We start from the raw sequence: 23,764 nt of genomic DNA, 5'->3' as shown, positions 1-23,764 counted from the left end.
TTTGAGTAATAGTGAATCAAGAACACAGTTTTGAGGATCACCATTTATAAATCCCAAATGGCACATTCTTGCAAATATGATCCAAGCCCTTTTAGATCAATGCAAAGCAACTCACACATTTTCAATCTATCCATTGGTTTGTTATGATCAACTGTTAAAAGCAGTTCATCATACATTTATCATTATTTAAGAGATTTAAGATTACCAATAAAGAAGTTTTTAATGTTATATCTTTGAAGATCTTTTCCAATATGATTAGCTACATTTTCAAAGACCTCTGTCAAAAACACAAGGCTAACAGGCTTTCATTAATTAATGTATCTCGATTAAGCTTTAATTAAAATAAAAGGTCAGTGCAGTTTTGAAGTACTGCATGTTTTGCTCTAGCAAATAGGGAATATATTTTTATATCTGCAATATTTTAGAAGCAACATTACAAAAAACAGAGAAAAAAAAAACTTGTGGCCACCATGTCAAGACAAAGGAATATTTGAACGGGATCAACACATTTCGTTTCATCCGAGTGTGTGAAAGACATCAGGAAGCACACGAGGCATTTCTTTACATCAAAAGGCTTTATTCCTGCTGTTCTTCCCACAAGGTAACAAATTACTATCAGACAAAACTCGTAACAAGTGATATGTAATACAACGTGGTAAGAGAGAATATTCCAGAACATTAAAATGAGTGAAAAAACAGAAGTGCATGAAAAAAGAAAATCTAAAAAACTAGAGCAGTACTGGATGACACGATTTCCTTGTTGTACATCAAAAAAGCCAAAGATACATTAATTTTATTGCTGAGAACATTAAACAAAGTCACAAAGTAACACGAGAACTGGTTTTCCTCTTAATCTGCTTCACACAATAGTCTGGACTTCCCCTTTCCGGTTCAGGGTGCGAGATATGCGACGCTTCCAGTTCAACAATTAGCCTAGAAACAGGCTGGATGAGTCTGAGGAGTAACTGCAGCTTGTGTTTTTTCTATTACACCTGTAGAGCAGCAGGAAGCGGGGGAGGGGGGGGGGATAAGCTGCATTCGGGAGCCGCGTGGCTCTTTGGCTGACGTGGACAACATTCATTCAGTAAAATATTGCTTTCATGATCTCACATTGTATTTTCTACAATTTCCCTAATAAAAGAACTACAAAAATAAAAATCAGTGATGTTTCTTGCCATTGGAAACATTAAAAATACTTAGCTTCACAAGCAGGTAACATTATTTCACAGTGTCACAGCTTACACTTTTATAACATGAGACTCACTTCAGTTCCCTAATTTAGGGGTTATTTTGTGCAGAAAAATAACAGATTTGAACATTCAGCATTCTAACACGACATGCAACAAACACTTACATGCATGTGGTACTTCCGTTTCAAGGCATGAATTCTAAGCAGAGGTGATATAAATACGTTTGGATGAATGAAGTGATATGTGCTCATATTTAAAAGAGGTCAAACAACAAACACAAAGGTGGACAGGATGTAGAGGACAACTTTACAGGAACGGAGGTAGAGTCGGCTCACAACAACGCTGGCTTGGCAGTGAACTCGATCGCTGCACCGTTCTGACAAAGTAAAGGATTAGAAAAAAGGAAGGATTAATACCAAGTACTAGAAGGGATGACAAGTGATTCAGGATTTCCACAAACACGCTGACACACGTGTGAGATTAGTGTGAGCAGGATTCTACAAGGGTTTGCCACAACAAACGCTCAAACATGATTAGAAATTGCGCTGTGGAGTTAAGCTTAATTTGAATGCATTGTTTTGGTTAAAAGAAACGCGTGTTTATTTATTCTGATAAAATTTGAGAAAAGGCTACAAGTCTTCACTTTTAAGACACCAATTCCCGATAAAAAGCTTGTTTGCTTGGTTATTGGTCTGCAACCTGCAGAGACTCAAGTGGCTCTTCGGTCCTTCATAAAAAGTTCTTAACTTTGTTCTAAAATGACTAATAATTTACAAAAATCTGGCCTTTATGGGAAAGTGGAAGGGGGAAAAAAAAGACTTCATGCTATTGCAATAAATTTCTTCAGAAGGGACAGTAAAGCAGGTCAGCTCAGCATCTGGTAGGACTCAAAAACTGATCTTTACAGATTCAATCAAGTAGAAATTTTAGTTTCTAAATGGCCAAAGTGCATGTTTCAACATCAGTTGCACCAAAAGACTGAAAAAGTGGTTTTCTAACTACTCAGATTTACTAAATGCAAATGCATGCCACACTTTTCAGATTTTAGATGTAGAAAAAAAATCTCTTTCTTTGCACATTACAACCATGTGCTGCTTTGTGTTGACGCTACATGCTAATTCACAATAAAACTATAACAGGGGCAAACATGAAAAGTTCTAGGGGTTTCTGGAACAATAACGCTTCCCTTCCCTCCCCTCTGTCCTTCCTTCCTTCTCTTGAAATTTGAGTCAGATCATAGTGATCGCTATGGCGATCTGGACGAGCGTTTTATGAACCCTGAATGAAGGGGAACTCAGGCAGCCATGCTCGCTGTGGGAAAGGAGCAACAAACTGGGAAGTTCACCACATGTCATTTACCTCCTCATCATCATCATCATCATTATTATATTCATCATATTCATTTAGTTCATCAAATATGGGCTGAAATGAACAAGACAAGCAATTAATAGGCAGAATAAAAAAGTTGGTTTGATTTAATTTAGGCTCATGTCTAAAGGAGGATGGGAAAACTGTTTACCATGGTTTTGCTGTTCATGCATGAGTTTAAAACCTCCACTACGTCCTTATTGCCTGCAGCTTGAGCCTGAGACAGAAGAAGAGAGATTTATTAGACTTTCTGAACTGACGAGTGTTATCACAGCAGACCAAGTCTCTCTCAAACCCACCACTTCAATGGCCGTCTTCCCGTCGTAGCCTGGTCTGGTGAGATCTGCCCCGGCGATTCTCCAGATATCAAGGCCCTCTTTATCGCCACTGGCCGCGAGGCTGACACACACACAAACACAATGTAACGCTTTTATTAAAGCAAAATCAAAAATGAAAAAAAAAAAAACTGAGGGTGAAGAAAGAGAGTTCCCTGAAGCTGAGCCAACACATCAGAGGAACAAATCAACAGATTAGCAGATGCTTTTGTTTCGTCTTAACTGATGGAAAACGAAATGTGCGCTCGTACAACGCTGAATAGGTCCCGACAAAACCAGTTGAGTGTCACGTGTAGATAAATAACAGCCCGGTCTGCGCAGTGCGCGTTTTGGAGATGCAGATTGGGTCCACAACTATGCAACAAGGTCGCATTCTTGGTGCATGTGAAACACTTGGGCAACTGGTTGGACCTGTGTCAGCTATGCAGGACGGGTCAGCGTGGATGGTTCAGAAAACCGAGCGGTGTGGGTAAAGTCCCGAAACGTCTTTCTGGTCGGTCTGACCTGCACAGCTCACTTCCTGCTTCCTCCAGCTGCTCTCTGGAGAAGTGGGCTCCGGTCTTCCTCAGCAACCTCACCACGTCCTTGTGCCTAAATAAGACGAAAACACAGAATCTCAATTAATTCACACTTTACCTATAATTTACAGTTTAATGTGATGCTGCACAATAAGGAGATTTCATAAAGCCATTGTATAATTTTAATATTAGCTCATTAAAAAATGGTATCACCTCACTGGAATATAAGTTATAAGGTCCTATAAATAGATTTTTCGGACATTAACCAACTTGTAATATGAATTTATCAACAGCGTTTAAAACAATTAAGTGTATGTAAAAAAAATTGAAGGCAAGATCTATGCTTTTGTGCTTTAGTGGCAACAAAGACATCATTGCATCTTCATGCTTTGTTAAAGCAGAAGTTAAAGTTTTTGAAAACTTTAACTTCTGCTTAGCTCATTTGTTGTTTCATTCAATGTGAGACTTTTTAAACATATCTAGGACTGAGTATATTAACCATTCTAGATAAAAGAAAAAAGAAATTGGACACAGAGTGAAAAAAAAACTGAATTAAGATTTATTTCACATATTTCCAAGAAAAAAAAGATGTGTATATTTAATGATTTAGCGCAGAAATGTATTGAATCTAGTATATTCTCCAACATCTCAGCATGTTGCAGTTTCTTCCTCAGGCGTTTATTCCGGATCGTGTTTGAGATTTTTATGGCGAGTCTGCACAAGGTACGTGTCACTCTGATTCAGTAAAAGTATGTCCCACTTACACTTTGGAAAATATCCAGATGAGCATCCCCTACATTTTTCTACCTCAGTGTTAGTAGACTTCTGTCACTTTTTGTTGCAAATGTCTGACCCTATAATCTCAGAAAACATCTTGAGTTTCTGACTTCACAATGTCAGAGAGTACGGGAGTCTTAATATCGTAACATTATGCCTTTAGTCGTGGAAAATTGAAATTTTCTTCCTCACAAATTTACGACAGCAAAGGCTATCCACGTTTTCTTGTAAACATGTGAAATGAATCTCAAAATTTCAGTTTTTTTTGGTGGAATTTTACTCGTCACAGGCTTTTGCCTCTTTCTTTAATAGTTTTGGACAAAAAGGTTTCCCTTAGATTTCTTTCATGTCCAACCCTGAAACAGGTTTGTAATATGTTGTGTGAGTCCTTCAGCGTGTCACAAAATGCTTTCATTTAAAGTTTCTGCTTGTCTATTTTTTCCTAGGCATTGGATTGACTTAGCTAGTATTTTAGCTTCATACAACCAGAGTGTCCTCAGTCAGAGGCTTCTTCAAATTCACTGTAATACTGACTGCTGAAGTGGATCCTTGCTGCCCACAGCTACCAGCGTGTAAAACAACTTTTTGAAGAAACCTGAGTAATACAAGTTACAACAGTAGTTTTTATAACTGAATTTGGAAACATGTTACACTTTTTATATATATATATATATATAATTAATTCTCATAATCACATTTTATTTAGGCAACATTTGGTAAAATACAAAATATAAAATCATTAAGGGTTCAAATAAAGCCTCAAAAACCACAACGCCCTTTTTGTGGTCAGTTCAAATATCACAGAATTAATTTTTAGTCCAATTATTTTTATTTGTTCACAAGAACCTATAAATTAACCGCCCACTCAGAGGCAATCAAACACTTTTGTGCTCGTGTAACGTTCAATCATTTCAGTTAAGCAATATTTAGACTTGGACTTCCTTCAAGCAAAGATTGCTCTGCAGCATTTAACTGATGTTATTGTGCCGCTGTAAGAGTTAGTGTGGTTGTAGTCGTTGTCTGACGTGTTAAGACAGGTTCCTTATCCCCACATTGAGCCACCCACACAAGAGTCACCTGCAGGGACAGTCACTGTGACAAGACACAGCAAGTTAGGGCTAATATCCACAACTGTGTACCTTTGTGTACCAATGTCCATAAAAAACATTATTAAGGACAACAGTGCAAAATAACTAAAAAGCAATTTGTTAATTCTATAGATTGTGTGACATAAGAACCACAGAAACTCCTGGAAGGAAAAAAGGAGTCTAAGAGAAGAAACAAACTAGTATCTTTCATCTGTGAAACTGGGAGCAAGCTGGTAAGACTGGTTATTAAGGCACTCCCCACAGTTGTTCTTCAAGCTTTCAGTCTGTACAACTCCTAGCTTTCCCTTATATGGACGTCAGGCTGCAGTGTGGTGTGAAAGTTCAGTGGCAAATACATCAGCGATACAGACAGCACCTCCAAACCTCAGTTCTGTCGGGCTGCTTGCAGTCGTTTCACTGAAACCATTAAGGCAGGAATCCGCTGACAGAAGCCGTGCAACGTTCTGTAGGACCTGTTCAGTAACGACAGGTCCCTGTGGGCCGATGCATCACTCCAGTATCACAAAGGAAACAAGTCCACGCTTGCAGTGCCAACCGTTAAAGTAAGACAAGAGCAACCTGGTAGCGTTGTGACACACACCGTCTCCCTCCTCAGGCTTAATCATCGCTCCAACATGGAAACGTGAAGCATGATTTTCACCAGCAGACGTACAGAAAGACTTCGGAGGGAAAAGAAAGCACTTGTAAAACATAAACACTCTCTAAACTGTCAGATGACAATTAGCCTAATTAGTTTGTAATTATTGTTGGCCTCTAAACTCCATTATGAGTCTCTCCTCTGAATTTTTTCACCCCCTCCCGACTAATACAGACGCTTTTCCCTTCTCCTCATTTAGGCAGAACCAAATTCCCTGCCTCGCAGCAGCTCGTTTAATGAAATCTCCGCTATAGCAGCTATTAACAACATGTTTTCAGGAAAACACTTTGAGGTCTGTGAGGAATGACAATTGTTGCTAATGGCCAAGAGGGGGGGTTTATACATCTGCAACTTCATAACTTTAATGAGCAGATTAAAAACAAACACATCAGCGCTCGATGCGGCTTTACCTGAAGCGCACAGCGTTGCATAGGGGTGTGTCTCCATAGCGATCTTTCGCATGGACAGAGGCTCCCTGGTTGAGCAGGTATTGCACAAGTCGGAGGTGACCCTCACAAGCAGCGATGTGCAGAGGCGTGCGTCCGTCAAAGTCGCCCAGACGTAAGTCGCTTCCCTGAAACACAGGAAAATCAGCCCTGCAGGTTGGCTGTCCAACACAGTAAAAACAGGTGCGGGGTGTGTTGATGTCTCTGTCATAAACGTCCAAATTAAATAAATACCCAACAGTCACACAGGCTGGAGTTTATTATGAGCAAAATGGCCAATGTTCAAAATAAATGATCAGGTTTACTTGCAGAGCTTTAAACAATATAACAGAAAACATCAGTTTAGCAGTCCTTAGCTGTATTTTCAGAAATATAATATGTCAAAAATTCAAATAGTGGCTTTAAAAATGCTATTAAGCAGTGTATTTATTATTGATTTGAAATCTGTTTTCTTTTGACAGATTTCGACAGAGATCTTGATGCAGTCAGTGTCTATTTGAGTTGCAAGAGTTTTGACTTTCCTTAGCAAACCTGTAAAACTCAGCTGAAAAACAAGCTGAAAATTTTCACAGGGGAAAATTACAAAAAAACAAGTATGATGTGGTTGCATAAGTGTGCACACTCTCTTAGCTTTCAGAATTACCCACCACATTTAAACTTGTGTTAAAAAAGAGTCAGCAAACACCTGCCATCCTGTATAGTTCCCGATATTTTTGTAGTTGTCCTAAACCTCATGTGATGTCACAAGAGGCATAAAAGCTTGTGTTCTTCTTTTTTTTATGTGGTTAAGTAATTTCTAACAAAAAGGTATAAATTGTTCTACAGATTACAAACTATATCAACAGCATGTTTAGCCAAATTCACAGGAAGGTGTTGCTGGTACCAAAGCTACAAAAACACCTACGTCTACGTTTCCAAATTCTATTTGGCTTTGTGTGAACTTGGACGTCCATTTTTTTCAAAAGCCTAACCTTGACATTTTTTTTGGCAAATTATCAGTGTGAGTTTTAACTGTGGACACTGACCCTGCTACCCAAACATGAGAAGATAAGAAAGGTCAGAACCTGCCTCTGCTGATGTACAAGGCTATAGCTAAAATGAGTGAGAGTGCATCAAACAGCTTTTGTTTATATGACACAATGAGAGGGAATGGCTGCTTACCATTTCCTTAAGAGCTACTAAAGCTTCTGTGTCCCCAATCTTAGCAGCAGCACATGCCAGTGAAGGAGTCAGGGCATCACGGATGGCCTCCAGTTCCTTTTGGATGTCAGGAAATGTAAGAGATTAAAAATTATGTCTTTTGGGGAACTTGATAAAAATCCTCTTTCCAAAGTTTGTAAATTGTGATTATTTTAAACACTATGCCAATGTTTGTTAACTTTTATCAATAAAAAAGTGACTTTACATCTCTAGTATCATGAAGTAGCCCCTTTTAAAAAATTACAAATACATTTTTGCAAATGCTTTTTTGTTTGTTTATGGGTCATGTGGGGCAATAACATGCAGTCAAAGTCATCCAACTTACTGGCCCCAAAAGACTGCATTGGATTGTTTAATAATTTCTATCCTCACCTTTATTTTTTTTTGCATCAAATACTACAAAATACTGTGAAAAATGTTCATCATTACTACAAATCAAAATGTATTTTATTGGGATTTTCTTAAACAGACCGGCACAAATTAGTCTATAACAGCAAAGTGGAAGGAAAATGGTACATAGTTTTCATTTTTTATGCTTAAGGTTGCCGTCCAATTGAAAAGAGAACCTTTAACGTTTTGTCTTTCACTTCACAACTATGCATTACTTTGTATTCAGTTACCATATTGCATCCCAATCAAATACATCGTGGTTTTAACAGGATGAAACATGAAAAAAGTTTAAGACTTTACTGAAATATATCAAGAGCTGCACAGACGTTTTTACAGTTTGATAACAATTCTATCCAATATGTCGATGCTTTGATGTGACATTAAGACTTGTACGAAAAACTGGAAGGACACAAGCCCCGCTGAGCTTTCCTGAGAATTTAAATGAAAAAACTAACACAAAGACAAGTGTAAGAACTTAGGACTTGATCGTCCTGTTATCAACTGGTTTGCTGAGAATCCTGTTTAGCTGTTGCAGGGGTTGAAACACGTGCGTGGGCGTCTGTCTGCCTACCTCCTTGCAGCTAACGCTCAGAGACTTGGCAATGACCTGGATGAACCTGCTGTCGCTCAAACACAGTTTGGCTCCTTCGAGGTCGGCGCTCATCTCACCTCGCAGGTTTTGAGCCATCATCTGGACGAGAGGACAAAACAGTTTTTTACTGTCATGACTTTCCTTCTTTGAAAAGTTCACATCGACACCAAAAAAGAGTGACGTTTTTAGAGCAAATAACCTTTTTCTGAGCATCCAGAGTGAGCTCTTTCTTAGCCAGAACGTAGGACAGTTTTGACAAGGCGGCCTCAGGGGTCATGTCACCTCCGGCTAACAAACCGGCATCCATCAACACCTGAAAAGTCAGACAAACCACTCATTTGCAAAGCAGATTGTATAATAACCACTTGCAAAATTGCAAAATAAATAAAAAATACTTGGATGAAAAGTTAACTTTTGTTTATGTATGTAATCTCTTAAACAGACGTGGAATGACATGCATAAAATAAAATTTAAATTCCTTAAATGTTTGAGTAGTTCATCAATTATATATGTGTCTGTTTAACGAGACATGAATATTTGTTTTTAATGGAAGACTGTAGCACAGGAAATATGAAATATTTTTAATACATAATAAATTCAAAGTAATATATCTGGCAGTTGCATATATGAAGTTGGGACTTCCACAGCAGGAGACGATTGTAAGAAATTTTTAAGACCAATATGCTTACCGCGCTTAGAAAAAAATAAAAATAAAAGCATGAGCAAGTCACAGCAATATTAAACAATTATATTGCAAGTGCATATTGTTTTAATTATCATAAAACAAACTCTGGTACCCTTCCAGTGGCGTAGGAGGCTGAGACCGTCCCCCTCAGACACTGGGTGCAGTTGACTATGATGACACCGTTGTCGGTGGCCTTACTCAGCTCCTCCAGAAGATCGGGGCGGTTATCGGGCGCGTTCCCACTGCCGTAGGTCTCCAGGACGACGCCCTGCATGGGCGGCTGCAGGAAAGCCCTGACCTGGGGACAGATGTGAGCCGGCTCGGGTTGAAAACAGCCTGCGTTTACGACCGCATCAACTGCATAGCATCAAATTGAGAAATTAGTATTCCGTGTTATTTTTCCTGCAGTGCTTTTTACTCTTATGCACGGGACCATTCCCTCTACTAAAAGCCCATCTGGTGCCTTCTCTAAAACCAGTATCTCAATCACCGGTTGGCTGGCAGGCACTCAGAGGCCCTATAGCACATCATTAACCGTGGCATACGACTAGAACAGCAGATGACTTCAACGGCAGAAAGGAGAGCAATTAATCTGAAGCCATTAGTGAGAATAAAGTCACTTGGCAAATATCAGCGTGAGGGGAAGGTGACATTTAAAGTTCGGGGTTCAGTCAGTATTTTGAGTATAATTAGTAGTTTGACAAGAAAGGTCTGACACAGACCTCAAATCATGCGTCCATGCAAGCAGGGATGGTGAATATGCAGGAGCCTGGAGCCTAATCAAAACGGTGCCTCATAAAGGCCTTTAAACGTGGTAAGAAAGCCTTGATAGCTGAGCTGGGAAGAGGGAGCAGATTGAGACAGTAAAGGAGAACCGTCCCCACAAGTTCTGCAGGGGGAAGCTCAGCTAAATGGGACGGCATCAGCGGCATTCCTCCCTCCTTACAGGGTGATTGGACATGGGCCATAACTTTCTCTCATCTTTTTTCTGGCCAGAACTCGCACTGCAGTTTACAAGAGCAGATAAAGTAACAGCGGAAAGGTAATTACATAAAAGCAACTGTATTTTATTGCAGTTTGACAAAAACAGGGCTTTACCTTTAGAAATGAATCATTATTCTGCAATACCAGGTAAGGGATAAATCATTCACACCAACACTGTTGACCTGAAGGACATAAGTGGGTTGATTCCGGGCTGTGACTACCTCGCTTGGCAAGTCACAGGCGTAACTGTGGTGTGCTGACTTCTACCCCCTTTGCCAGATCGGCCCTTTTACAAAAACAGATGGAGCCTGCAAAAAGGCACCTTGCGGTGTTTGTGAAAGAGGCTCTTGACTCCAACAAACATATTTTTTGTCACCGTGAGCAAATAAGTCAGTCTTTGTTTCTCTTGACAATGACTCTTTTTATTCGAAAGACATTTGCGTTTTATGTGCGAGTCAATTCAATTTTAATCAAACTTAATTTTGAGCAGGCACTGCTTTATTTGCCAAACCCTTGTAACTCTGTGTTAATGTTATTGTTGGAGTTTAGACTTATGACAAAAGTCCAAACTGAACCTGGTAAGAAAGGGGTAAAAAGGACATAAAATTGTATTCATCTACTTATTTTAGTCTAAAGAGAGGAGGAGGCCGCTTACTCTGCTAAGGAAAGAAAGTAAAAAAAAAATGCAGAAGTTCATTAGACTACAACAAGTGCAGTGCACTGAACTGTAATGCACATGGAGCCTCTCCCTGGTTCGCTCCCGTCAATCGCACATCCCAGATGTTTTGCATTTGATTCACCCTGCGGTCACAAGCTACAACTGGAACTGGAAGATGTTAAACCAAAGCTAAACATGGGAGAAGTTGCATTGCTTCTCCCATGTTTAGCTTTTACTGCTAAAAACGAAAGCAGTAAAATCTTAAATAAAATAATATGAAGTGTTTACTTTATGTCAATGCGGTCGAGTCAAGTTGGAATTTTTCAAGCCCGATCTAAACCCTAGAGAGGTTGTATTTTACATGTTGTAATTTTACATGCAAGTCCAGGTAAATCACTATGCAAAGATTTTTACAGAGCTTGAATAAATTTTATCTTGAGAGGCAAATTCATAAGAATCTTTAAGAGATTCTTACATAGCAGTGAGAATCGCCACCACGGTCCCGCCAGTAAGACACAAATCTCATTTTCTTACTGTTGATGCCGTGATTCCTGGGAACAACCTGAGCAGACCCACGTTCCTGTTCAGCTCCGTTCTGACTTGAAACTTTGCCGTGGTGTTTGCCCTCCACACCGTGTCCCAGTTAACTAGAACAAAAATTATTAGATTGCTTCAGCCGCAGCAAAAATTACACATCTTCAGTGTGCAGAAGTATTTTATCTATGACTAACTTTTAAAATCCACTTCAGCGGTTGCCAAAGGAGGCAAATTGGGAGAATTGAACGCATTGAAACTGCTGGCGTCCACCTTAGTAACACGATTTCCTCTGTAGAGCTTGTTGTAGAAATACAAGCAAACCTGGAAAAGAAGAGATCTAGTTATTGACCAAAATCTGGTGCAGATCAAATCAATTTCTAAATTTTCTGTCTTGCTTTTTCTTTGATGACTTATTTGCATTTTTAGACAAATGTCAAAAAGTAAATCATTGGAGGAAATAATTACCAGAAACACAGAACCTTGCCGTTTCTCTTTTCATTTTGGTACAACCACAAACTTCTGCACATTTTATTGGGATTTAATGTGGCAGACCAAGACAACATAGTACATCATAGTTTAAGCTGCCAACTTAAACTGACAGGCAGGCAAGAAGAGTAATAATCAGGAAAGAAGCCAAGAGGTCAAGGCAACTCTTGAGGAGCTACAGAGATCCCCAAATCAGGTGGAACAATCTGTGAGCAGGGAATCGATGAGTTGTACACAAATGTGGTCTTTAGTGAAAAATGCCAGAAGAAATCCTGATTGCAGAGAAAATTCATCTGGTTCCATGAGATCAAAACTGAACTTTTTCGGTCTACATCCAAAACGAACAGTGGCAAAAACTAACTTCACAAAACCTTGTGAATGCCATTGGCGAAACATGGTGGTGGCAGGCTGGCAGCATGGTACTGTGGGTGAATACAAATGAGCATCATTTGTAAAATGGGAACAAATATGGTTGATCATGTAGATTTCTACCACATAAAGCTACTCAAAAACTAAAACATTTTCACCTGATGTAAAATTCAGGTTCACATATGTTGGATAATTTCTAAGCAGATTCGATGGTATATTCTTTACACTAAGTGTTTTAAAGTGTTTAGATTAAATGAACAAAAAGCTGCTCAGTTTGAAACACTCGGCCCTGACAAGGCATCACTCCTGTTAAACTTCTGCAGAGCGTATGATGAACTGAGTCAGGTGCTTTTCCTGTTCTGTTAACTGTTGCGAAACACTCCCGGTCATTAGAAAGCATTCCTTTCACACCCCTCTCTGAGGTACATGATGTATTCTCTCTGCAAAATCACACTACACATTAAATTAATTTAGACGTTAATTCAGAAACGGAAAATACTAAACCATTGAGTCACTGCGACTCCTCATATCCGATTCAGAAATAAAGCCAAGTTATCAAATAATTTAAAACTACATTGGCTTTTCAAACCTCAGGAATGACAAACTGGCCGGCGATCAGCAGCGCTCCCAGCAGGTTGTCTCTGCCATCGTTCCTCAACTCATAGATCGGCACCTAAATACAGAAAGTAAACGCGTCAAATTTAGCAGCCACGTTTCAGAAACTGGCTGGTTAAACTCTTGAAGACAAGTTTTACCTGCGAGCCGGTGAGAACGATCGGTTTTCCCAAATGCTCACACATGAAGGACAAAGCAGAGGCTGTGTAGGCCATAGTGTCCGTGCCGTGAAGAATCACAAACCCATCAAAGTTTTCATAGTTTTTCTGGGGGTCAAAAAAATTAAGACAGAGCTCACAATGAGAGCAGAACTTAAAATTCAATGTTTGTTTTTACATCCTTTTAACTTTCATGAGCTAGAAAAAAACTGCCCCAAAATAAAGATAATACGTCTTAATTATTATCAAAATGTTAATTTATTTCAGTGTATTGGTTCGAAAAAATGAAATTCATTTATTATATAAATTCACTACTCACAGTAAAATTATTGACACCCTCCACAAGGAAGGTAAGTCACAGAAGGTTGTTGCTAAAAGAGCAATCCAATCATATTAATGAAAAGTTTAAAGAAAGAATAAGTGTGGTTAAGAACCCAAAGGGATAACCACATAGTTAAGAATGTTGTAAACCAAAGTGGCAAATTGTTATAGCAAATAAGGGAAAATGCGCCCCTGTCATGTATTGAGTTCATACACTATGCAGTAAAATGACAGATTTTCTGTTAAAAATAAATTTTCATTGATCTTATGTAATATTCTGATTTGCTGAGAAAATGAATTTGGGTTTTTTATTAGCTGTAGTGCAGCTTAAACTATAAATTAACAAAAATAAACACTTAAAATATACCACTTCACATGTACCTTATACAATACGGGTTTCCATTTTCAACTTTTTGCTGATAATCTAATTTGACGAGATAAACCTCTAAATGTACCTCGATGTCTTTTCCGATGCGCCCCCAGTCTTCTGTGGTCATGTTGGAGGAGTCGAGCAGAGGACTGTACTCCAGGATCGTGTAGATTATCCTCTTATTTAATTTACTCGGCCTTAGAAGGAAAACAGTTTACAAATGTAATATTCAGGAAGTCAACAAGCTCCGATGTTAGTGGAGTTAGTGCAGACACATTCACCACACAAAACACGAACACGGCGTTAAGGCAAACATTTAAATATGACATTATAAATTAATGTTCATGCTGATCTTTTTTGTATTTAAGTTCTGATTAACAAAAGAAAGTAAGTTTAAAGAAGTAGAAATGGCTACTAATAAACAAAAGAGTTGGTGAAGAGACGGTGTTTTTTTTAGCTGGGCCTTTCCATCTCCACAGAAAGCTGCCAAAACCTGTTTCGAACACAGACAAGGAATCCTGCAGGTGGAAAATCAAGGTGTGTTGTCATGAGGGTATGGTGAACGCAAGGCTCGAACGCTCAGGCCTAGGTTTTGTTTAGACTGCTGATTTAACTTCAGCAAGTTTAAAGGGACACAAATAATGTTACATTCTTGGTATGTCATATATGATTAAAGGTGAAAAATATGTTTTTTCATTCATGAGGCTGAAGAGTCTCAACCTAAAGAGCCCCACCTGCAACACTCACATGTAAAGCAGCGTGACGGCCTCATCAGTGACTGAAAGACTTCCCCGTTAATCTCTTTTTTTTTTTTTTTAAGAACCAGGGTGTGACTCCCTGTCTCCCACCCCCACATTATCATGGGCAGCTTTATCCCATGGAGATGGGAGCTGAAAGGAACAGCAGGGGGAAGAGCAGGCGGGCCCCAGCCCATGCAACCAGGGGTCTCCACTAACACTCTTCCAATTAGCCTCTCATCCACACACAACCCTGTGACATATGTTGTTGATAATCTGAGAGCTGAAGTAGCAGAAGAAAACACTATTCAAATCCCAAATTATTCATCTTTCTGGCCTGAGGAGCATCAAAGCTACGCATTAGCATACCCGTGCTAGGAGGCCTGAGAGTTAAAGAATAATACATGTGTGGATTGTGTGTGTGTCTTTTTATGAATGGGTTTGGGGGTTGAATATGGATATTTCTGACACCCAACACATTGGCTAGGCCAATTTTTTAATCAATCTATGGTAATATTTAAATTTTGTAAGACATCAAAAATAATCATCATGAAATGTACCAAAAATAAGACTTGGAATATTTCACTGTGTGTAAATAAAATTACTTTCTGGGTCTAATTATTGAAGAAAGTTCGTTTTTTTTTGTTTTTTTTAATTAAATTCCAACTCAATGAGATGCACCTTCATAAACTTCCACTGACAGGACGTAAAAACTGTAAAAAGTTGTTAACCAGCTTGGAGCTCAGACCATTCTCATTAATGTGCTGCATGTGGGCAGGACAATAAGACAAACTATATCAAACATGCTGATCAGCAGATTGTTGTTTGGCTTTTACAAACTGATGCTCCAAGGAACATTAGATTATCTCAGCCCAGGCAATTATCGTTCACACATTAAAGCAGCTGAATTACAGGAAACCAAGCACACATTAGCTCAATGGAGGGCATTAAGAAATACTCAAGCCAACATTTATTTTACACCATTCTCTGGTCAGCACACCATAACATTTGGTCTTAAGGACGGCAGAGAAATAAAAATACTGTCAAGCATGTGTCATGCTTTCAGTTTTACGGCACCGAGGGAACTGGAGATCGGACTGGGGCGTTGGCTTTCTGTTGAGGTGACAAATGCAGGTTAGAGCCACTAAAAGGAATCTGAGCGTTAGAGGAACAGTTTACTACAAAAAATGTTTTTCTAAGTTTGGGTCAAAACTAGATGAAATAAGGGGGTTAAGAGAGCAAATTATATAAAATTGCTGCATTTAGGGATAAACAAAGTGTTAGTTAAAAATCCAACAATATTAGATCATCTTTAAACTGTGTCATACAAAGCGAATTAATGGAATTAAAATTTCACAAGAAAATTAAGCATACAGTAGATGATAATTGTTCTAGTGAAAAACAATAGCACCAACCTTACAAGATGCTCACTGGGTTTTTCCCTGGCCCAGATTAAAACAATTTAGAAAATGTGGCCATTACTCAGCTTTTTTTCCAAATTCAAATACTTTTATACAACTAACAATAATCTATAAAATACAGTTTTATGGTTTCTATTGTAAATTCAGCTATGGTACACAGAGTGGCTTTCAAAGGTTTATCTACAAGAGCGCGAGTTATGGCTACATGTTGACTCTTGGTGAACTTACGGCAGGACCAGCGTGTTTTCCAGTTTGTAGTACTCATACAGGCAGGTCTGATGGGCATAAAGTTCATCGTGTAGGATGGGCAGCTTGCGCAGATTCTCCACAAGGGCATTGGCTTTAGGGGCATAACCTGTAAAAGAAAAAAAAGAAATAAATGTTGTAACTTATTCTTTGTATTGCTTTTTTAAAGAGGGATTTGCCATCTTCTCAATAACACAACAATAACAGTCTTATACTGAACCCTAGAGGTAAACGTAAGAAATTACAAGAACACAATTTTCTTTTTTTTTAATCCTAACATTACTTTTTTTTAGCTATTTACACCACCCAGTATGAAGATGATTGACCGTGTTTCCATAACATAAAGGAATTTTTCTTTCATAATACGTTGAATTAAATTAAATAGATTAAATTTTAACATTATTTTGTGTCAGCTGTATAAAATGCTGACCAAATAAGCAGAAAATTGTGGCTCCATCTTAAAAGTACTGTGCAGAGCCACTTTACTTTTAAGTACAATGATCTCTTTGGTGCCCATCAAAGTGGTGCAAAGACTGTTTCCGTAACATCTTTAAGGATCCGTGGGCTGATGCCATCATCTTGAAAGGAGGATTGGATTCTCTGCCAAAGGTGGCACTAAACTTCTGTTTCCGCCTAAAGTGCAGATATAAAGTTTTTTTGTCTTTGGCTGGGGGCTTGGTAGAGCTGTTGCCTTGCAGCAAGAAGGTTCTGGGTTCGATTCCTGGCCCCGGTCTCTCTGTTTCCTCCCACATGACTGTTAGGTTAATTGGTCTGTCTACATTGCCCTTAGGTGTGTGTGTGCATGGTTGTTTGTCCTGTTTGTCTCTGTGTTGCCCTGCGACAGACTGGCGACCTATCCAAGGTGACCACGCCTTTCGCCCGAAACGTTGGCTGGAGATAGGCACCAGCAACCCTCCCGACCCCACTAAGGGACAAGGGTGCAAGAAAATGGATGGATGGATGGTCTTCGGCTCTTTCGAGTACCTCTACCCTATCCACAACAAAACACCCTGACGGGATACATTACCCAGAAAGAAAGAAATTGTGGATAAACTATGAAAATGGCACCAGGGTCATCACAGCTCATACGGTGGATGGAAGAATCATTGCCCATAGCCCAGAGATGCCAGTAACCTTGCCCTTCAAGCAAAAGGAGAACAAGAGCACTCAGATGGATTGCCCGGTTGAGGCCTGTGATGCAAAACCTGAAGAAAAATCCAGCTGTGTGGTCAGTGATACAACTAGCAACCTTTAGACCTTTTCCCCCCTATCTTTACCTATAATTACTGTTAAAAATAAGAGTCTGGTGGTCAAAAACATTTTTGATGTGATTCCAGTGTTAAAATGAGTCACTCACATGTCTTTACATGTTCAAAATAAGTAATTTAGAGCAAATAGTAATCTGAAACTTCACCATTTGCGTAAAGCACAAAATGGAGGTAAGTTAGAGAAGTGTGATGAGAACGCAACTATCACACTTTTTGTATGGAACAGTTTTGAAAATGGTCACTAGAGTTTTTAAACAATTCAATTTTAAAGTATTTGTTCAAACTGAAAGAACAAATTTAAATAAACCTTAATTATGAGATTAAGTCATAGAAATTGTCATAAATTAATTCTTTAAGTATTGTGGGACAAAGAAAGATGTAAATTTCACTCCTAACTATATAAGATGTGTAAAACCCATTTGAAGTACTGTGAGATCATTTCAAACAGTACTTCAAATTTACATTAAAAATGCAAGTCATGCAAATAATTATTACCATTATTTTCAAGTCAAACATAAAACCATGCAAATCAAGTCTACATTACTAGCTGCAATCTCTCCATCTTGTTTAAATCCTTAAATTATGCTGGCCCCCAAGAACTTCTTATATTTTGTTTTGAAGCCTACTTTTATAATTTAGTCGTTTTCTGTTCCTCTATCCTCTAGTTAGAGCCTAACCTAAATTATCCAGCTTTCTTAGGTTAATATTTACACTAACAGTGACGGAGTCTATGCAGATCAAGACAATAATAAATAACAGGGGAAAAAAACTACTGATGCTTGATCTTACAGGGACCTTTGAATGTTATTCTACATCTATACATGTTGCACAATACCACATGTCAGCATGAGGTTATTGATTTATGAAGGGTGATGTTGTTCCAACTGTATCCTGGGGGGAAAAAAAGGTGGTATTCTCTGAGGTCTTCAAACTTTAATTCACCGTAAAATCCAGCCCTAATATATAACTGCTCCAAATGAATACAACTTTATTACAAATAAATACGTGTTCTTTTCGCCTGAGGTAGAAAATATATTTAAAAAACGTCAATTTTTACTTCGATGAATTTTTATTTTAAGTGTTCCCTCTCGTGTGTCTATTTTAGGTTCCACGTGTCAGTTGTTATGGAGCACAGAGTAATCCTTGTATCATGTTACCAGCAACATGTGACAGACCACTCTATGTATATGTTGAGCTGTTTGCTACAGGTGTGGGCTTCAGACAGACACTGCGAAACTTGAAAGTAAAGTTAAAAGTAACTGGGAGCCCAGTCCATCACAAATACCTGTGTCATGTAGCGTCATCCCGATGGTCCCCCCGGTGTTTATCACCAGGACCCGCGACTCGCTCCCGCAAGGTGAAGTCACCTTTTCCAGGTTTTCCAATGAGCTGCAGCTGGACAGCTTTCTCCATCGGCTTGGGTGAAGCTGAACGCTAGGCGGAGAAACATCGTTTGTTTCTATAAGAGTCGGATGGGACAGAGCCCGTCCGAGCGTGTTAGTGCTGCATTCCGCCATTATGCCTTAAAAGTGCCGGCGCTGCCCCTTTAAATCCGCCCGTTCAAGCTGAGGTCGTAAACGTCAGAGCGCTGCCTCGTGAGCCCCGGATTCCATCGCTGTTGTTGTTAATGCAAACCGATTATTTTAATGATGTTTAGTTTCGCTACTATAATTCACAGTGCTGTGATAGACTAGGCTGGGAATCCATTCTGACGTCATCAATGTGGGCTTGGCTTATACGCCAGTGGCGGTGTCCTGATATACGTATAATGGGCGACATGGGTTTGCTTCCTAAACCTAAGACCTAAAAGTTCAAACTTCTCTTGCTAAGCAGAACAGCCAATCACCGCCAGTAGAATGATTAAAATATAGCTCTTAGATTAAATAAAAAATATAAATAAATATAAATAAATTCAAATGTATATATCTGTTCTCAAGGTTTATAGTTAATCTAATTAATTTTAACTCTTAAGAATAATTTCTGTCATATTTCACTGGCTACATGCAGAGGTCTTCTCATGGCTATCTGTTCTGTTGTTGCCTGTAGTGTTGAGTGTTAAACATCTGTATGGAGTTAGATTTGTTTCACAATTATTCAATCAAAAAAAAATTACACTCAACCAAAAAAAAGAGATTCAATCAAAAAAAAAAATCTTCTCAAACAAAAAAAAAAGTCATAAAAACTATTTAATCATAAAAATATTTTTAAACATTTTTAAAGTTTTTTTTTTTTGATTGAATCTCTTTTTTTTGGTTGAGTGTATTTTTTTTTTTGATTGAATCTCTTTTTTTTGGTTGAGTGTAATTTTTTTTTGATTGAATAATTGTGAAACAAATCTAACTCCATACATCTGCATCAGACATTATACACCCTTATACTTACTTCGTACGTGTTAAATCTCACATATAATTGATTTGAACGTCATGATGTTGGACGAGAAACAGTAGGGTGAAAAATACCTTGCAGGGCATTCCGTCATATGAATTGGTTTAGTTAACACACTCGAGGAGCACACTCAATAAATAAAGACTCCTTCGAAGTTACTGAAAAATTAAGTAAGACACTTTGATACCATCCTGGTTCAATGTGATACTCTGGATCTCTTTCTTTGATCTCTCGCACTAACAATTTGGTTACATGCCGTTGGCCGCTAGGGGGAGATGTTACTCTTCTTATAATGATCAATAACTGGCAAAGATATATTCTCATTTATGAGATCCAAAACGTTTTTGTATTCAAAATGAGACATCATAGTTTCCACCGAATAATTTTTCTTATCCATTTCTTACTTTCTAAGGCTTTTTCTGACAAATGGATGGAAAGACACCTTAAATGTTGTATCCTAATAAATACTATAAATAAATACTATAGAAAAGACATAGTAAAATTGCATTGTATCATATTTGAAAGGATGCATTTCAGTAAGTTGGAATTTACTAAAAGTTTGTTTTGTCTGGCACTTATTTCCAAAACCGAAATTAACACATGTATTTATAACACAAAGACGATGTGATATACCATAATTTTGTGTTGATAATTGTGGTTTACGGCTTACAATAATTACTTTTATAGCTTGTTAAAGCATCCCAGGATCCAAATCTTACTATTACATAAGCCAAAAAAAAAACTTTAATATTCCAGTGTTATGTTATGGCCATATTATGTTCATAACAAATTGATTCTAGGTAGCTGTCCAAAATGTGCTGAGAAGTTAGGTTTTCATGCATCAGTGGAAAGTTAAGTGGACGGAAAATAGTTGGAAAGATATGGTCATATACAACAGCAGCATTGGAATGATTATAAAGTGTGTAATATTCATGAATATGATTGTGTTTCAAGTGCAGATCGACTATGTCTCATTCAAATGGAATGGTTGTTTGTGGGATACTGCAATAAAAACCTAAATATTTCCTAAGAAACTGAATTTTGCTTGTAAACCAACAGAAATAAATGCTCTAAAAGCATACCTTCTGGATGTGAGTTGTACTTTCTGAAACGAATTACCAAAATACAACTTTTTTGTCGTCATATTATTCATTGTGTGAGAGTGTAGCATGTAAAGAAGCGTCAGACAGACGGAGGCGGACTCGGCGGCTGTCAGCTGAATGGAGCCGACAGGAGGAAGTGGCCCCTGATGCAGTTCCACACCTTTCCGTTATAGCAGCGGTAGTGCGGATAGCTCCGGTTAAAGGAGGAAGGCAAGAGCTGAGTCAATTTATCGACTCTGAAGGACAAAAACAGGTAAGTAACTTAATTATAACCGGTCTCTTCTTCTACTAAAATGTGTCGCTAATCATATTGTCATCGTAGCACACGTTTATTGCCCTGATTTGTTTAGTTGACTGCAGCTAACTGCTGTTAGCTACTTAGCTTAGCGTGCTAGGTAACGAGCTAACTAGCTGTATTAACAGGCAATCTAGCAATAGCTGGCTAATTTTTCATGTCTGACCCTCCCCCTAAATCTCATTTCAGCGTGACCAGAGTTTCGCGTACGGGGTATTTCTGGCCACGGACAAGCAGGGATACATTTTACGAAGTTATTCCCTAGTAGCGCGGTGAAGTGTCCCGACGTAAAGCTGCGGTTTCTCTCCCCCCGAAAGCAGTGGAGAGAACAAGGGCGCACCCGGTGTGGAGGACCGCCACATCCTAACACCAGAGGAAATTCTCTTCAAGTATCGCGGCTTTTGTTGGAGGTCCTTTTTACCCACACAGTGAATCTTCTCTGCAGTTTCCAGTCATCGCGGCCTGTACCTTTCTCTTCATTTTTACTGAACAATGAACGACCTGCAACAGCTGGTGCCAAGTTCTTAGTCTGATCGTGTCATGTGGCGTGTAGGCCAAGAAGACATTATCTGAGCATAAATGCCCCTGCACCTAACAAGATCCAGACGGACTTTCAGGTGAAAAGTCAAGCATGTGTGTATATTTTTGACTTTTGTTCCCAAGTAAACAAAATATCAATTCACTTCATGGTTTCACCAGTAAGTCTATATTAAACTGTGAGCTGCATTCCAAGTGACCATCAAAACATTATCACATTTTCTCCTTGGGAACAAAGTATTTATGCTCAAGAGTTCAAAATGGGGAAAATGCTGTCAAAAATCTTCGGCAACAAGGAGATGAGAATACTAATGCTCGGACTTGATGCTGCTGGAAAGACAACAATCCTTTACAAACTGAAACTCGGACAGTCTGTGACCACAATCCCCACAGTGGGCTTCAACGTGGAAACTGTCACTTACAAAAATGTCAAGTTCAACGTCTGGGACGTAGGAGGCCAGGACAAGATCCGTCCCCTGTGGCGACACTACTACACAGGGACCCAGGGCTTAATTTTTGTGGTGGATTGCGCAGACAGGGATCGCATTGACGAAGCGAGACAGGAACTTCACCGCATCATCAATGACCGCGAGATGAGAGATGCCATGATCTTGATATTTGCCAATAAGCAAGACCTTCCGGATGCCATGAAGCCGCATGAAATCCAAGAGAAGCTCGGATTGACCCGGATCAGAGATAGGAATTGGTATGTTCAGCCCTCCTGTGCGACCACAGGTGATGGACTGTATGAGGGTCTGACATGGTTAACTTCAAATTACAAGTCTTAATGATTGAGTGCTGACTGTTTTAGGTCAAAACTACAATGTTGCAAGTAACAATTTACTCTTCAAAATGAGAATGCTTAAGAAAAGTTGATTATCTCAATTTATTTTTATTACGTTTATCTTTTGACTAATTTATCTTTAACTGGGTTTGCCGGCTTAAAGTTTGCTTATGTTCTGTAGCAGGCGTATATCACATTCTTTATTGCTTGGGCTTTTTGAGATAAAAAAAAAAATTGGGTTAACTGGTTTCTAAGGTCAAAGCCACAGAGATCACCACCTTTGCCTGTTCTTTTATTTCTATTTTATATCTTTTATTTCTCCTGAGGACATTGTTGGACTTAAGATGCTTCACAGTCCTTTTGACTCTGTTGGGATAAACTTTGACATTGAGCTCTTTTATTTGTCATGTAGCCTACTTGAAGGACACAGTACTGTGATTTATAGTTTTCCTTCTCTGGTATTAAAAAGAACTGGGGTAAATGCAAGAAAAAGAAAACATTGCCCATGTTTACATGTCGCAACACATTTTCTTACCCCAAATACAATTACGTGGGCTTTTCTAGTTAACTGATCGACCTATGTCATGTCTCACTATAATGTGCTGAGTATTAAACAAACAGGCCATCAGTAACCTCAGCTCTGACCTCTCAATCTGATACCAACAGCTGAAAAGTCTCAGTATTGGGACATTATATGATAGCTTATATCTGTAGCATGAGTACATAAGTACATTAACCCAACATCAGAGTCCATTCGTTGGCGCAGTCAGAACAGAAAGCTGTTAAGAAGTGAGATGTTGAACAGCCTGTGGTGCAGGTCCTATTCCTTATTTGACTGGGGGAACTATGTACAGAACAATGTCATTGTAATGTCTTATTAAAAAAGTGATTTTAAATCTTTTACCTCTTGTTTTTTTTTTTTATTCATTTGTTGGTTCATTACTTGCAAGGTCTTGCTTTTAAACTTGGGCAATTTCAGCTACCACTTGGTTATCATATGCTTAGAGCAATTGCAAAGAAAACACTTGTGGTATACTCGCCACTGCTACCGTAAGACTTCATATTTGACGCTTGGAAACATTTAAATAGTTGGATAAGACAGTGTTCCCCAACCCTTATCCTCAAGGCACACTACCCTGCATGTTAAATGGATTGCGTTCAACCTGTTAATCATCCATCAATTGAAATCAGGTGTGCTGAATCTAAAACATATAGGGAAGTGTGTCATGAGGACCAGGGTAGG

The 23,764-nt window shown here is 38.8% G+C and overlaps 2 protein-coding genes across 5 annotated transcripts; one reads left to right on the top strand and one right to left on the bottom strand.

Moving 5' to 3' along the window:
* Positions 1-556: 556 nt before the first annotated feature.
* aspg (asparaginase homolog (S. cerevisiae)) lies at positions 557-19,154 on the bottom strand. Of its 4 annotated transcripts, none has more exons than XM_081603232.1 (18): positions 18,703-19,154; positions 16,132-16,258; positions 15,898-15,924; positions 13,831-13,942; positions 13,037-13,162; positions 12,871-12,954; positions 11,621-11,747; positions 11,424-11,536; positions 9,360-9,545; positions 8,762-8,875; positions 8,542-8,661; positions 7,542-7,637; positions 6,345-6,508; positions 3,398-3,484; positions 2,858-2,957; positions 2,710-2,775; positions 2,550-2,612; positions 557-1,566 (listed from the first exon to the last, which is right to left on the bottom strand). In XM_081603232.1, exons 1-18 carry the CDS (start codon positions 18,932-18,934, stop codon positions 1,522-1,524), a joined length of 1,989 nt encoding a protein of 662 aa, XP_081459358.1. In that variant the 5' UTR covers positions 18,935-19,154; the 3' UTR covers positions 557-1,521. The 4 variants fall into 4 exon arrangements, with proteins under 4 accessions (XP_081459358.1, XP_008398402.1, XP_008398404.1 ...); XM_008400180.3 differs by lacking the exon at positions 15,898-15,924 and adding an exon at positions 15,560-15,595; XM_008400182.2 differs by lacking the exons at positions 2,550-2,612; positions 15,898-15,924 and adding an exon at positions 15,560-15,595 and having other exon boundaries at positions 18,703-19,153.
* Positions 19,155-20,991: 1,837 nt separating this feature from the next.
* arf6b (ADP-ribosylation factor 6b) lies at positions 20,992-23,424 on the top strand. The gene is made up of 2 exons (XM_008400183.3): positions 20,992-21,158; positions 21,390-23,424. The coding sequence occupies exon 2, from the start codon at positions 21,998-22,000 to the stop codon at positions 22,523-22,525; it is 528 nt and encodes a 175-aa protein (XP_008398405.1). The 5' UTR covers positions 20,992-21,158; positions 21,390-21,997; the 3' UTR covers positions 22,526-23,424.
* The last annotated feature ends 340 nt before the right edge of the window (positions 23,425-23,764 follow it).

The sequence above is a fragment of the Poecilia reticulata genome, chromosome 22 (assembly GCF_904066995.2).
Source record: "Poecilia reticulata chromosome 22, P_reticulata-male-v2, whole genome shotgun sequence".
In the NCBI taxonomy this organism is placed as follows: Eukaryota; Metazoa; Chordata; class Actinopteri; order Cyprinodontiformes; family Poeciliidae; genus Poecilia; species Poecilia reticulata.
Note: the sequence above shows the minus strand (reverse complement) of the source record. Positions and strands in the feature narration are given on the sequence as shown.

Bases quoted from the DNA above. Each gene is read 5' to 3' on its own strand.
- aspg (XM_008400180.3), bottom strand. From the start codon at position 18,934: ATGGCGGAATGCAGCACTAACACGCTCGGACGGGCTCTGTCCCATCCG. The intron at 8,662-8,761 runs GTTATTTGCTCT...CCTCTCGTCCAG, and splicing joins CTCTGGATGCTCAGAAAAAG to ATGATGGCTCAAAACCTGCG. The intron at 7,638-8,541 runs GTAGGCAGACAG...GACATCCAAAAG, and splicing joins TGAGCGTTAGCTGCAAGGAG to GAACTGGAGGCCATCCGTGA.
- arf6b (XM_008400183.3), top strand. From the start codon at position 21,998: ATGGGGAAAATGCTGTCAAAAATCTTCGGCAACAAGGAGATGAGAATA.